This window comes from Monopterus albus, unplaced genomic scaffold (assembly GCF_001952655.1).
Source record: "Monopterus albus unplaced genomic scaffold, M_albus_1.0 scaffold171.1, whole genome shotgun sequence".
Classification (NCBI taxonomy): Eukaryota; Metazoa; Chordata; class Actinopteri; order Synbranchiformes; family Synbranchidae; genus Monopterus; species Monopterus albus.
The window spans coordinates 928,206-940,591 of NW_018128051.1; the positions used below are offsets into that span (position 1 = coordinate 928,206).

At 41.5% G+C, this 12,386-nt stretch overlaps 4 protein-coding genes across 4 annotated transcripts; 3 read left to right on the forward strand and 1 right to left on the reverse strand.

The window, feature by feature from the left end:
* The first annotated feature begins 414 nt into the window (after nt 1–414).
* Nucleotides 415–2,662, forward strand: aqp8a.1 (aquaporin 8a, tandem duplicate 1). Its single transcript, XM_020615940.1, has 5 exons — nt 415–899; nt 1,281–1,407; nt 1,506–1,714; nt 2,004–2,138; nt 2,398–2,662. The coding sequence occupies exons 1-5, from the start codon at nt 628–630 to the stop codon at nt 2,480–2,482; spliced, it is 828 nt and encodes a 275-aa protein (XP_020471596.1). The 5' UTR covers nt 415–627; the 3' UTR covers nt 2,483–2,662.
* Nucleotides 2,663–4,912: 2,250 nt separating this feature from the next.
* aqp8a.2 (aquaporin 8a, tandem duplicate 2) lies at nt 4,913–6,536 on the forward strand. Its single transcript, XM_020615941.1, has 5 exons — nt 4,913–5,172; nt 5,404–5,530; nt 5,665–5,879; nt 6,268–6,402; nt 6,491–6,536. Exons 1-5 carry the CDS (start codon nt 4,913–4,915, stop codon nt 6,534–6,536), a joined length of 783 nt encoding a protein of 260 aa, XP_020471597.1.
* A 243-nt stretch (nt 6,537–6,779) lies between these two features.
* Nucleotides 6,780–7,405, reverse strand: hbae5 (hemoglobin, alpha embryonic 5). Its single transcript, XM_020615933.1, is given in 4 exon segments — nt 6,780–6,978; nt 7,120–7,159; nt 7,161–7,282; nt 7,285–7,405. Coding segments are annotated over 4 exon segments (318 nt in total). The 5' UTR covers nt 7,315–7,405; the 3' UTR covers nt 6,780–6,852.
* A 2,366-nt stretch (nt 7,406–9,771) lies between these two features.
* LOC109969192 (hemoglobin subunit beta-like) lies at nt 9,772–10,779 on the forward strand. The gene is made up of 3 exons (XM_020615914.1): nt 9,772–9,972; nt 10,109–10,331; nt 10,586–10,779. Exons 1-3 carry the CDS (start codon nt 9,881–9,883, stop codon nt 10,712–10,714), a joined length of 444 nt encoding a protein of 147 aa, XP_020471570.1. The 5' UTR covers nt 9,772–9,880; the 3' UTR covers nt 10,715–10,779.
* The last annotated feature ends 1,607 nt before the right edge of the window (nt 10,780–12,386 follow it).

Here is a 12,386-nt window from a genome sequence, read left to right on the forward strand (position 1 = left end):
CAGAATCCCCTGTCAGAGAGATCTTCAACTCCCGCCTCCGATTCTGGCAAACCGTCCGGCGCCTCAGGAGGGGGAAGCAGTGCCCTGCCAAAACTGTTTACAGTGGAGGTGGGCAGCTGTTGACCTCAACTGGGGACATTGTCGGACTGTGGAAGGAATACTTCGAGGATCTCCTCAATCCCAGCGCCATGTCTTCCGATGAAGAAAGCCAGTTATTGCAGGTTTAATATAAAGAAAAGGTTTGTTAAAAAAACACCGAATATGTATGAAATTAGAACAGATCAAGAAATCAAGTGTTGCCATGTTGTTCAAGCGTTGCGCTGCTGAGTGATAAGAGCAATCATCCTTATCATGCTACAATCTATATGTGTTTGTTCTTTGACACTCTATAACTGGTGTAATAATTTTATGAGCTTCTCTGGATGAAATGCCAGTAGCCTTGGAAGTGCTATATCTGACTGCAGGAAGGTGGAACATCAGATAAAAAAAAGTGGATGCACTTTGTGCACCATCACAAGAAGGGTTCATATACTGGACATTACTGTGCATTCATCAGCCCACCTAGTGCCGGCTGTGGTCCACCAGCGGAACAAGAACGAGGCAGAGAGAGTTTGTTTCCAAGTCAGAATGCCTGAGACAGAGGCCAAGATCCAGGTGTTCACAGTACTGGAGTCAGGAGAGGCAGCAGCGAATGGAGGCCCGAGCAGCACAGACCAGAAGAGGTCCATATATGAGCAATATGTGCAGCCCTGCCTGGCTGAGTTGTTGGGGACCACACTGTTTGTGTTTGTGGGGTGTGCATCTGTTATTGGGAATATGGACACGCTTACGCTTATCCAGCCTGCTGTGGCACATGGACTGATTGTGATAGTGCTCATCATGATGTTCGGAGAAATTAGGTAAAAACTGAAGATGTTACGTTTTGTTGTGTTCTTTAAATGCTTCAATGTTTTCGAGCTGACTGATATTAGAAAGGTCTCCATGATGTTGCTGTTGCTTAATTTCCTCCCAAAATGTGACTTTTATTTAAAGTGAATTTGCCTTAAAATGTGAATGAGCTTTTTGCAACTTAGCATCAGGCAACTACAGCAGAGCAGGGAATATTGGCAAATAGTTTCTTATGATTTTCTCACCCATTCATTTAGTTTGATAGAACAAAGTTAATAGAAATCCAAAGAATCATTTGCAAGTTCTGTTTATTCAGTTTGAGGAATATGTGTTGTATTTATCAGATTAGAGAGACATAGATTAGAGAGTAAAGTTCATTCTGTTCATTGCAGTGGGGCCCACTTCAACCCTGTGGTGTCCCTGTGCATCTACCTGTGTGGAGGGATGGAACTGGTTCTGCTATTGCCCTACGTCGTGGCTCAGTTGTTAGGAGGGATGATTGGTGCTGGTCTGGCCAGAGTAAGAAAACACTGTGGAAATGTTCAAAATACTCATTGATATAAAAATGTTCCAGGTTTATCATGTACTGCTGTATATTTGGTTTGCTGTACTTTCAGGTAATGTACACCTCTGATTTGTATGGTGCTTCCCTTGGAGGAGCCCTTAACCCCACCACCAGCGACCTGGGTAAAGCCACACTGACAGAGGTAATGATGACCCTAATCCTCACCATGGTGGTGTGCATGGGGGTCGTGAACAGTAGAACCCGCACACCGTCGGCTCCCTTCTGCATCGGCCTTACTGTGACTGCAAACGTATTTGCCGGGTAAGAGCCTCAGCAGGCACCAGAGGCATAGCAATAAAGTATTATCCAGAGCGTCATCTCCACCAGTTTAAACAAAAGTACATAAAATTTTGTTGGAAAATGCCAGGAAATGATAAAAGTGAAAATGTGGAAACTATGAAATTATGTTGATGTTTTATTTCCCAACTAAAGGCCAGACTGCACCATGGTACCAGAATGAAATGTTTTTGTTGTTCTAATATTACATGCTGAGCTGCAGCACCCTGATCACCAGCTGCGTCTCCATGTTTTGTGTTGGCTGTTGTTTCAGAGGGTTGGTATCCGGTGCGTGTATGAACCCTGCCAGAGCCTTTGGTCCTGCAGTGGTTGCCGGCCACTGGGCTCATCACTGGATCTACTGGGTTGGACCCAGCTGTGGTGCACTGCTCACTGTCATCTTTATCAGGTACTGTATGAATCAGTGAGATCCCAGGCACAGACACACACACGACACTGGGAGAAGACCCCCAGACACCAGACTTGTTTCACATCTCTTTGTAGTTGTTTTGCATCATTGGAGTCAGATTAGGTTTTGAATTTGTGGTTGTTTTGTATGTCTTTGTAGTCATTTTACAGCTGTCTGATGGTTTTGCCATTTTAAATCCTACTCAGTGCTGTTGTGAAAGACAAGTAATGATCACTCTCCTATTCGCATTCTTTCACAGGTTGTTGTTTGGTGACCAGAAGACTCGAGTTGTGCTGAAGACAATGTCTAATGTACTAAAGAGGAAGAGAGAAAGGACATCCTGACTGACATGTATGGTCATACATACATCAGCAGTTAAATCGTGTTACCTAAATTTGTCAGAAAAATGTGTGCAGATAGATTTGTCTTTGGGTCAGGTAGATTTGTCGGCTCATACTGAATGAAATGTTTGTGTTTGAAGATTCAGTAGCGTTTGATAATGCAATAAGAATATGGTAGCTACTTCAAACTTGGACGTCCCATAATATGATGAAAGTTGGGAAAATTCCAGGGATATTTGCTAATAAAAAAATACATCTGTTACCTATTAACCATCTTTTTATAATCATTGTTTTGGTCTGTTATGACCCTGCTCAGAGGTCACAACAAAAAGGAGGGAGCTGCACTACTGGAGTAAAAACATGTAAGGTGTGTGTTGTAGGTGCAAAACAAAATCAGTAGGTTAACTCAAACCAAACAAAACATGGCGCATGGCGTGGAGATTGGCACACTGAGCCATAGGCAGGCAGGGGGTGTCGAGGCTTGAGAACACTGGCCAGGTCCCCCCAAATCATCAGTTGGCCACATCACGGCAAGACTTCTAGGGACATGTACGCACCAAACGAGGCACCAGGGCCGTTACAGGGCAAAGTCCTGACCTGAAAGTCCTCCTATTACAGGTTTATTGCTTTAAAGATGGTGCAAGGACAGGCCACCGTACTGTACAATAAAGTTAGATTAGAATGGTAAACTAGTGTTTGATCAGCTAAAACATGGCAGTAAATTACAGTGAAACACGTTATATAACAGAGGTTTACAGAGTATGTGTCCTAAAAAATGGATGATGATTCCTCATCATCTGTACCCCCCACCCCCACCCCACACCACCCCATAACCATCCCCTGTGTCCAAGTGCAAGACTGTAGCAATCGCCAGTGTTGGAAAGGTTGTTTTTGAAATGTACTGTAATAGGTTGCAGACTACTAGTTACCATGTTTAAAATGTAATAAGTAATGTAACTATTTTATTTATGTCATCAAAGTAATGTAACATTACTTTTCATTACTATTTGATTACTTTTCTAAAACGTGTTTTAAACTGGACAGTAAAGGTGAAAAGTCCTAACAAATTTGAACCAGGCAGTGCAAACCTCACAACATTACTCAATGCTATTACAACCAAACTTCTATTAAAGGTTCATCAACATATGTTCCATAATATACTGCTGTACATGTGGCCTTCTGGATGGGCACCAAGCAAAACCCTTCTCTGATTTCAGAGGGGAAACACTGTTGAAGTTCCAGCATCGAAAAGTGTTCTTGTCTGACGGCGTGACCACTCGCCTTTTGACGTTGTAGCTTGTCGCAGTCAGGTGTGGCAGACCCGGGTTGCTCGTCCGATGATTTTATTGACAGACGAGAGATGGTGCAAAGTCAAACAAGAAAAACAATCAAAAGCTGTGTTCGAAATGTAATGCATGCTGCCAAATGATGGAGCCTGTGTAAAAGTAGAGATAGCTCCTTGTTAGTCATCCTAGCCTTGATGGTATTGTCCTTAAATTTGTCCCACAAGCCTCCAAAGGGATGAACTCTATTCTTACTGAAGGTATTTGATGCCAGTGGTGGAAGTAGTATTCAGATCCTTTAAATAAAAGTACTGCAATATAAAAATCCACCATTAAAAGTAACAGTTATGCACAAAAGCTTGCTTTAATAGAAGTACAGAAATATCAGCAAAATGTAGTTGAAGTACCAAACATTAGTGCAGAACAATGGCTCCTTGATTGTGTTACTGATTATTGTGTGAGTACACTTTTATTGTTGCAAGAGGTGGAGCAGGTTTTGTTTTATATGATGCTGAGCTGTGTAATGCATAAAATGAATATAAATACACTTTCCTCAAAAGCATACTTCAGCAAAATACTTTAAAATGTTAGATACATCAATATCCAATGTAAAAGCAATCAGCCAGCCAGAGCCAGAGTTAATCTAATGTTTGTGTAACACAAAGTGGTTCAGGTCTATCTTATATACTGTAGGTTGCTTTTGGTTATTCTACATGTGCATCTGAATAAAGCAGTGATGATGAATACAAGACCCTACTTGACCCTGCAAACACTAATCTGACCCCACTCACTGTGGTCAACCTTTAGCAGCTTGTGTGTCTCATTTTGAACTCTATCGTCCCTCTTATAAAAAGTCACTTTGAGGACTGCTTTGAGAATATACATGACCTGAGACACAGCGGGGCAGGAGCTCCAGCTCAGATTGTGTCTGGGAGGGGATTGTATTGAAATGATAAATATTAAACTCTCCTTGACGTTTTATGATCTGTGATGCAATTCTAGCTCACTGTGTCAGCTAAATAACCCAACACCTTGCAATGCCCTTTATTTAGTCTGCGGACTGGGTCACATGGAGGTGGAGGGTGCAGGACTGGATTATTTGTGAGGATCTTCCTGGAACAGAGGTAGACTCTCTTGTGGGCAAGCAACAATGGTAGCTGAAGCAATGAAAATGGAAGACCCACACTCAACTCTAATGGAGAAAGGAGAGAAGCTGCCTGCGCCCAAGCCCCCCAGCAAATATGAGACAGTGTTCCAGCCCTGCCTGGCTGAGATTTTGGGGACCATGTTCTTCGTTTTTATCGGTTGTGTGTCTGTTATTGAGAATGTGCCGGCAGCTGGACGGCTGCAGCCAGCCCTGGTGCATGGACTGGCTGTGGCAGTATTGGTGGCAGTCATGGATAAGATCAGGTAAAGGACTTTGTTTAATGTAGAGAATAAAACAGTCAAAATGTCATTTCATTCACAGCTAAACTATTGCTTTGTGTTTCTGTGCTGGGGGTTATCTATGGCACATAATGATTAACCTCAGCTACTATGGCAGAATCATATGTTTTGAGTGCAGTTTGCATGATCTACTTTTTAACAATCAAGTGTCCACTTTGCTCTCATTCATTTCTTTGCTACTGCTTCTTTATACAGTGGATCCCATTTCAACCCTCCCTTCACTATTGCTATCTACCTGTGTGGAGGCATGGAGCTGATGATGGTGGGACCATATCTTGTCAGCCAGCTGATTGGAGGAGTGCTTGGAGCTGGAATGGCCAAGGTCAAATCAATCAAATAATAAAAGTGAAATTGCACAGTATTGTGAAACAATGCATGTGCTGACTAGCTTGCACTCGGGTAAACATATAAAATGTAATTAAATATGGCAAATTCCTTATCACCCAAATTTTATAGCTGATGACCCCCGCAGAACGCTACTACAATGCCACAGGAGCAGCGTTTGATATCCTCAAGTCAGACAGCCAGCTGTCCGGGGCCATCTTTGGGGAGGTGACCATGACCTGCCTGGTCACAATGGTGGTGCTGCTAGTGGCGGTAAACAATAAGACGAAGACCCCACTGGCTCCATTCCTGGTGGGCTGTACCGTGACCATCAACATCCTGGCAGGGTGAGATAAAAGACAGTATGAGTTAATGGATCTGCATCGGAATTTGATTTAATAATCACCAATTAATTACCAAGATAAAATGTTCAACCACATATTATCACTCAACTGATTATACCTGATGTTTATTTCAAAGTAAAACTTCTTCCAAAATAAAATGTCCCTCACAAAAAAGGGGGGATTTATTTATTTTTTATTTATTTATTTATTATTTCAAAAGGTATTTTATAATATTTTTTAATTAATATCTGTGGTCTAATTATAAAACGTTTGACTGTATTTCATATGAATGTATTTTTTTTAATAGCGACTTTATAACAAATTATGCTATGACAATTTCACTCTGTAAAATTGTTGCTGTAGGCCACAAACAAGTCTTTTTTTGGCGCAGGGGCGACGTGTCAGGAACGTGTCTGAACCCTGCCAGGGCTTTTGGCCCAGCTGTGATGGCCAACTACTGGAACTACCACTGGGTGTACTGGGTGGGTCCCATAGGAGGAGGCCTGGTGGCCACTGCTTTGCTCAGGTGAGACCTGACGGGCACGACTCGTGCTGAGATTGAAAGGATAAATTAATGGATGGGTGATAACAGCAGGCTCTTTCTTCTGTTTCAGGGTCCTTCTCGGCGATAATAAATTACGAGTCGTTATGAAGTCATAACATGGTCTGTCACAACATATGAGATTCCTTTTATGTAATGTCATGGTGGTCTTTTTCTTTTACGTTAAGCTGTGTGAAAATTTCAGTATACAATTAAAAGAACATAAACGACCTCTTTATTTGCTCCTTTGTCCATAAAAATACATGAACAAACACCTGTAGAGATTTTTGGGTTTCTTGTGTAGTTGTTTTCAGGACACAGGACACAAGACACAAGACACAGGAGGATCATTTTTGGTCGGTAAGCAATTTATTCTTTCATTTGTCACCACGAATTAAATAGTCTTATGTGACAGACCCTCCATCTACGGGAAGCTCAGCGGTATCTCTCAGCAAGAGCCAGGGCCACGGTGGACATGACTTTATCAAAGCCGACGTGGGCCTCGGGCATAAAGTCCGCAGGGAACATGGTGTCGATCACGACAACACAGTGGGACAGGATCTGCGGACAGAGGAAACAGCTGTATAGCTCATATTTTATAAGGTTTACACAGCAAACATTTGTCTTAATCATATCATTTTCCTGTTATGAAATTGAAACTTGTAGCATGCATGCGTAATTTGCGCGTAAATCCTGTCTCACCTTGAAGTTGGCCGGGTCCACTCTTATCTCAAAAGCGTGGCTGCAGGTTTTTGGTCAGGTCGTCAATCTTGGACACAGCCAGAGCGACTGCACTCATTATCTTCTTTCCGTGGGCCTTGACAGGGGCAGAGCCGGGACTCATGTCTGGCCAGTAGGAGAAGTATAGGACTTGGTTTGCGGATAGATAGTGAGCATCCTATAGGCATGGAGAGGAAGTCAGGTGGCCGGTGTGCTGAAGATCTAAGTCAGTTGGATGTAAAACCACCTAATACCTGACTTTTGTTTAGTTCTCTCTCTAGCTGAATGGTGGTGATCCCAGGCTAGTCTGGACTTCTGCTTAAATTCACTTGACTCAAGAGTCACACCCACGGGAACGGATGCCAAACCGCGTTCACTGACACAGATCGAACCCTTCCTCCGTGCCTAAGAGAAATGTCAGCGGCAGGTGTGCCAGCCAGAGACCTGGTATCAGCCGGTCACATCGTGGGCGGCAGTTGACAGATATATGATCATTTACGTGGGCTATAACGTTTAGGTGTCCCCACATGTGGCCTTATGTTTTGGCAGGAGACATGTTAGAGATACAGAAGCTTCACCAGAGGTTGAGGAGCCTCGGGTCACAGAGGTCAAGAGCAGTGATGTGACGTCAGGTGTAGGAACATTGTCACGACAGATGGGTGAGATGAGGTTAACATAAATAAAACTGATCAAAAAATCAAATTATTAGTAAACATTGGTCCTGGGAGATATTCAGTATTTAGCCCAAACCGAAATAAAACCCAGTTTCTTGTGTAGGTATGAATAACATGGGGCACAGTTAAACTTGTCAAGAGAAAGTCCTCCCTACAGGCTTTTAGGTCATATGTGCTAATCAAAAGTAAGTTTTCTGTTTCCAAGTCATAATGAAACAATAAGCTTGCATTTTCGGTTTATCTTAAATAAATTCAGGCCACAACAAAGATGTCATTTCTCTAAACTAACAGCTTGAATTGTTTATTAAAATGGGAAATTAATCCCCAAATTTAAAAATAAAAGGATTTAATTGGCATGAAAAAAAGAAATATGAGTTATTTTAGGACATTTTTAGTTTCATATAAGCAAATGAATACATGTTGCATTTTGATGCTGCAGAATTACCAACAAAAGAATATGTACACATCCTGATTGAGGTTGTATACTCAAGTGAATCATTTCCTAAAAATAAAAACATGTCAGTCTTATCATACTGCAGCTGTGAAAGCCCCAAAAGATTTACCAGTGATTTCATTTTTTTAATTTGACTACTTTGGCTCCGGCTATAAATGTAATTCCTATCAAAGGGAGGAAAGAGCGCCCATAGGCTTTATCGCCCCTCTCAGGCCTTTTCTTAATCAAAGCATGTGTGGACTGGGGTGTTGGGGGTTAGGGTGGAGGAGGCCCCACCACAGATAACACTGGTGTGGTTTTCCAGATAACAGTACGGCCTGAAACATCCTCAGACAAATTTGAGTGAATTCAGTGACTTTTAAAATAAAGTCAGACAAGCCTTCATAAAGTTGTTATTCACCATTGTTTCTTAGACACTTAGAAACACCAGTGTTATATTGTTGATATTATATATTATATTCAGAAAACTGCAGCAAATACTCAGGAAATACTCAAAGTGGATTAAAATATATCCAACTGTTTTCTTAGGGGTTTCAAGCTGTTTCCACTAAGATATTAGCACATTTCTTTAGGTATTTTAACAACTACCTATTCTTATGGCTAAATTCATATGGTCCAGTAAAATCTAGCACCGTAACGTCTATATAATAATGACATGACACAAAGTAGAAGAGCTTATTTAAATAGTTGCTCTGAAAACAATATCCAGGCTAAATTAGGTTAAAGGATTACACTGCAAAAACTCTGCTCTCCAATACAAGGGGAAAAAGACAAGTAATAAAACCAGGATAATGTTACTGAAGTAAAACAGAACATAAAAATGTCACTCGCCGAGAAGATTTTTAAAAACAAGTGAAAAAACACCTATGGATATCTTAAAACTAGTATAGACTAAAAACAAGCAGTTTTGTAGTCATTGGTCAGCTTTATAGCATCATGTTACTCAAAACCAGCAGTAAAATCTCATTAACTACACAAGCTACAGCCTCATATCTTAAGATAATTTAGGACAAAAAGTTTGAAACAAGTGACAACCTGCCTGGCAAGAAGAACTAACTTGTCAGACAACAAACAATCATCTCCAGTATTACCTTGATTTGAAATAGTTTTTCTCTGTTTGTATTTTAGAACGAACACTAGAAAGATTTTTACAAAGCCAACAGCTTAAAAAAATAGAAAACTGCAGCTTAAAATAAGTTTAATATGGAGTTCGTCCTAATTTGAACTTTTGTTTGTAAGCTAATTTATTTCAACAAGTAAACGACCTAAATAAAGCGTTAGACCTTAATTCATATTTGTGACACTGGTTTATGTATCTGTGATCTACTGATTTATGTGAGAACAGATCATTCAGCATTGAATTATTCCAAAAGTCTTCGTCAATCTCAGGGATCTTTAGAAACCTGCAATAGGCTGCTGTTAAACCACCTTCGAAACACCCAGAAACTTCTGGAGAAGTCTGCGGTTTATCTGAAACACTTCATCTCCAACCTATCACAGCTACCTTCCCCTTTAGGGCAGGGGGAGCCTCGAGACATTTAAATAAAGGAGGGTGAAGCTGAAACACTATTCAGCCGTTTCTTTCAAGCCTGAACACAAAAAATCAAGAGTCACCATGGTCGAGTGGACTGATCAGGAGCGCAGCATCATCACCGGAATCTTTTCCAACCTGGACTATGAAGACGTCGGCCCCAAGGCCCTGACCAGGTACAAGATCACTGTCTGTGTAGAAAAGCAACGAATTATTCTCTGAAAGTTTGTTTTAAATGCAAGAGAATCCTTCCACCGGGTGCCAGTGCCCTGCTGACTTGTTACCGGCTCATCCCTCTCTCTGCCCTGACAGGTGTCTGATCGTTTACCCCTGGACTCAGAGGTACTTCAGCTCCTTCGGAAACCTCTACAACGCTGACGCCATCAAGAGCAACCCGAACATCGCAGCCCATGGCGTCAAGGTGGTGCACGGTCTGGACCGGGCTGTGAAGAACATGGACAACATCACGGCCGCCTACACCGACCTGAGCGTCCTGCACTCCGAGAAGCTGCACGTTGACCCCGACAACTTCAGGGTAAAGTTTCACCATCTTGTACATTTATTTAAAATTTGTATTCATACAAATATGAGAACTGCGTGTAGCACAAGAAATATCACTGCAAACCATGAGAGGATCTAAGTAAACATTTTAATTGAAATCCTTGCATAAAAGAAAAAAACACACCATTTTTCCGTGATAACAGATGTTTTTCTCTTATTGTAAAAGACACTTAAATGCATACAGACTATTTATTAAAAGCATCTGCATAATATTTTCTCTCTGAATAGCTGCTGGCGGACTGCCTTACCGTCGTCATCGCCGCCAAAATGGGAAACGCTTTTACCCCAGAAAAGCAGGCAGCTTTTCAAAAGTTCCTGTCCGGAGTGGTGGCCGCTCTGGGAAAGCAGTACCACTAAACCTTAGTACCTGGACATCCAGAAGAGACCTACACATATTATGTATCTCCTCAATAAAGAACTAAAGGCCCAATGAAGCAAGTTTGTATTTTGTGTGCTGCTCAAATGTTCTTTTATGAGTGCGTAATTACGCACAGTATTACGCGATGTTTGCTACTGCTTGAAGATGGTTCAAAGGCAAAATTACAGATCCTAATAAGTAATCGAAGTTATAAGAATCAACATTATAGACTGGTATATTAAGTCAATGATATTCTGTAGTGGCATGAAAAACGAATAGAACCCGAGTCTATGACTGAACTTCTAGAAGTCTTAACGACCTGACTTGGTATTGTGATGTTAGAGTATTAGGGATGCACAATGGCTTTGGGTAGATAGGGGAGACCGGAGACCTTTTGTTTGAGCAGCACTAGCTCAGTGGCTGTTCGTGCTATGTCTCTCAAACATTGATACATGGTGCCCATACATGTCTGCTACAAATACAAGTCACATGGAGGACAAATGGATTGTGTAGAGCTCTGTGGTTACAACCTAGCCCAGTACTGCGGTTAGTTGTAACACTGGCTGGAGATGGATGTAGCAACAGGATGTAATTAGCTGAAATGATATCCACACTATCCAATGTATGCAAGAATTTTGATGAAAAAAGGGAAGGTTTTGAATAAAGTGAACAAATTAAAGGGACAAAAGCGCTTTGGCATGTAGTAGTAAGTTTAGGGTAAGTCAACAGGAAATAATTGTAAGTCAGAGTAAAGGCCGGCAAAGTGACAAATACAAGGATGTATCTGTGTGTGTGTGTGTGTGAGGTGGTGTCTCTATTTTGAAATGTGTATGTATAAAGGTCCAATCACTACCACAGGACGCACACAACCATGGGGTGCAGGGTTTGTGGGCCCTGAACTGACAAATTGCTTCCTTGAACCACACCTCTTTTGGACCCACACCTGTTTTGGCCTCAAGTTTGTAACGCGTTCATGCACACAATATAAAGATCATCATCATCATCAGAGATGTTAGAACCTCTTGATCACTTCTGGGGATAAAGGGATGGTCATATGGGGATGCAATGTTAGAAAAAACACTCAAAAACTAAAACACGGATTTTAAAGACAATTTCCCCAAGAGAGATCTAATGGGCAGAGAGAAACCCTCATGTAAATCATGTTTGAATATAGATCATGCAAAATCAGAAAACGGTGTCATTTGCTCCAGTGGTTAGACTACCCATAACCACAACCGCCTGGTTATGGGTAGAGCTCTGTGGTTATGACCCCGCCCATCCCAAGTCGCCACTGTTGATCCTGTTTGACGTGTCTTTCTAAGTCACACCCTGGACAAAGCAGGGCTGGAGACTCTTTGTGCAACTGCTTAGTGAATCCAGCAGGTGGTGCTACATGTATAAATTATGAAAGACCGCTTCAGCAGCTCCTATCGTGCATCTTTTGGCAGTATGAAAAATAATGTGTTTGGCAGTCTAATCGTCAATTAACAAAAATCAAAATCACACAGGCCTAATAAATCAAAGCACGTGATTTTGTAGCCTATTTGATTTAACTGGTGAATGTGTTTCTAATCAATCAATCAATCAATCAAATCAAATTTTATTTGTATAGCACCAAATCACAACAAAAGTCATCTCAGGACACTTTACAAAGTAAGGTCTAGACCTTAC

Excerpts from the sequence above, each read along its gene's own strand:
- aqp8a.1 (XM_020615940.1), top strand. The coding sequence starts at position 628 with ATGCCTGAGACAGAGGCCAAGATCCAGGTGTTCACAGTACTGGAGTCA. Across the intron at positions 1,715-2,003 it reads ACTGCAAACGTATTTGCCGG|AGGGTTGGTATCCGGTGCGT; the intron begins GTAAGAGCCTCA and ends CTGTTGTTTCAG. Across the intron at positions 2,139-2,397 it reads CTCACTGTCATCTTTATCAG|GTTGTTGTTTGGTGACCAGA; the intron begins GTACTGTATGAA and ends ATTCTTTCACAG.
- aqp8a.2 (XM_020615941.1), top strand. The coding sequence starts at position 4,913 with ATGGTAGCTGAAGCAATGAAAATGGAAGACCCACACTCAACTCTAATG. Across the intron at positions 5,880-6,267 it reads ACCATCAACATCCTGGCAGG|GGGCGACGTGTCAGGAACGT; the intron begins GTGAGATAAAAG and ends TTTTTGGCGCAG. Across the intron at positions 6,403-6,490 it reads GTGGCCACTGCTTTGCTCAG|GGTCCTTCTCGGCGATAATA; the intron begins GTGAGACCTGAC and ends CTTCTGTTTCAG.
- LOC109969192 (XM_020615914.1), top strand. The coding sequence starts at position 9,881 with ATGGTCGAGTGGACTGATCAGGAGCGCAGCATCATCACCGGAATCTTT. Across the intron at positions 9,973-10,108 it reads GGCCCCAAGGCCCTGACCAG|GTGTCTGATCGTTTACCCCT; the intron begins GTACAAGATCAC and ends CTGCCCTGACAG. Across the intron at positions 10,332-10,585 it reads TTGACCCCGACAACTTCAGG|CTGCTGGCGGACTGCCTTAC; the intron begins GTAAAGTTTCAC and ends CTCTCTGAATAG.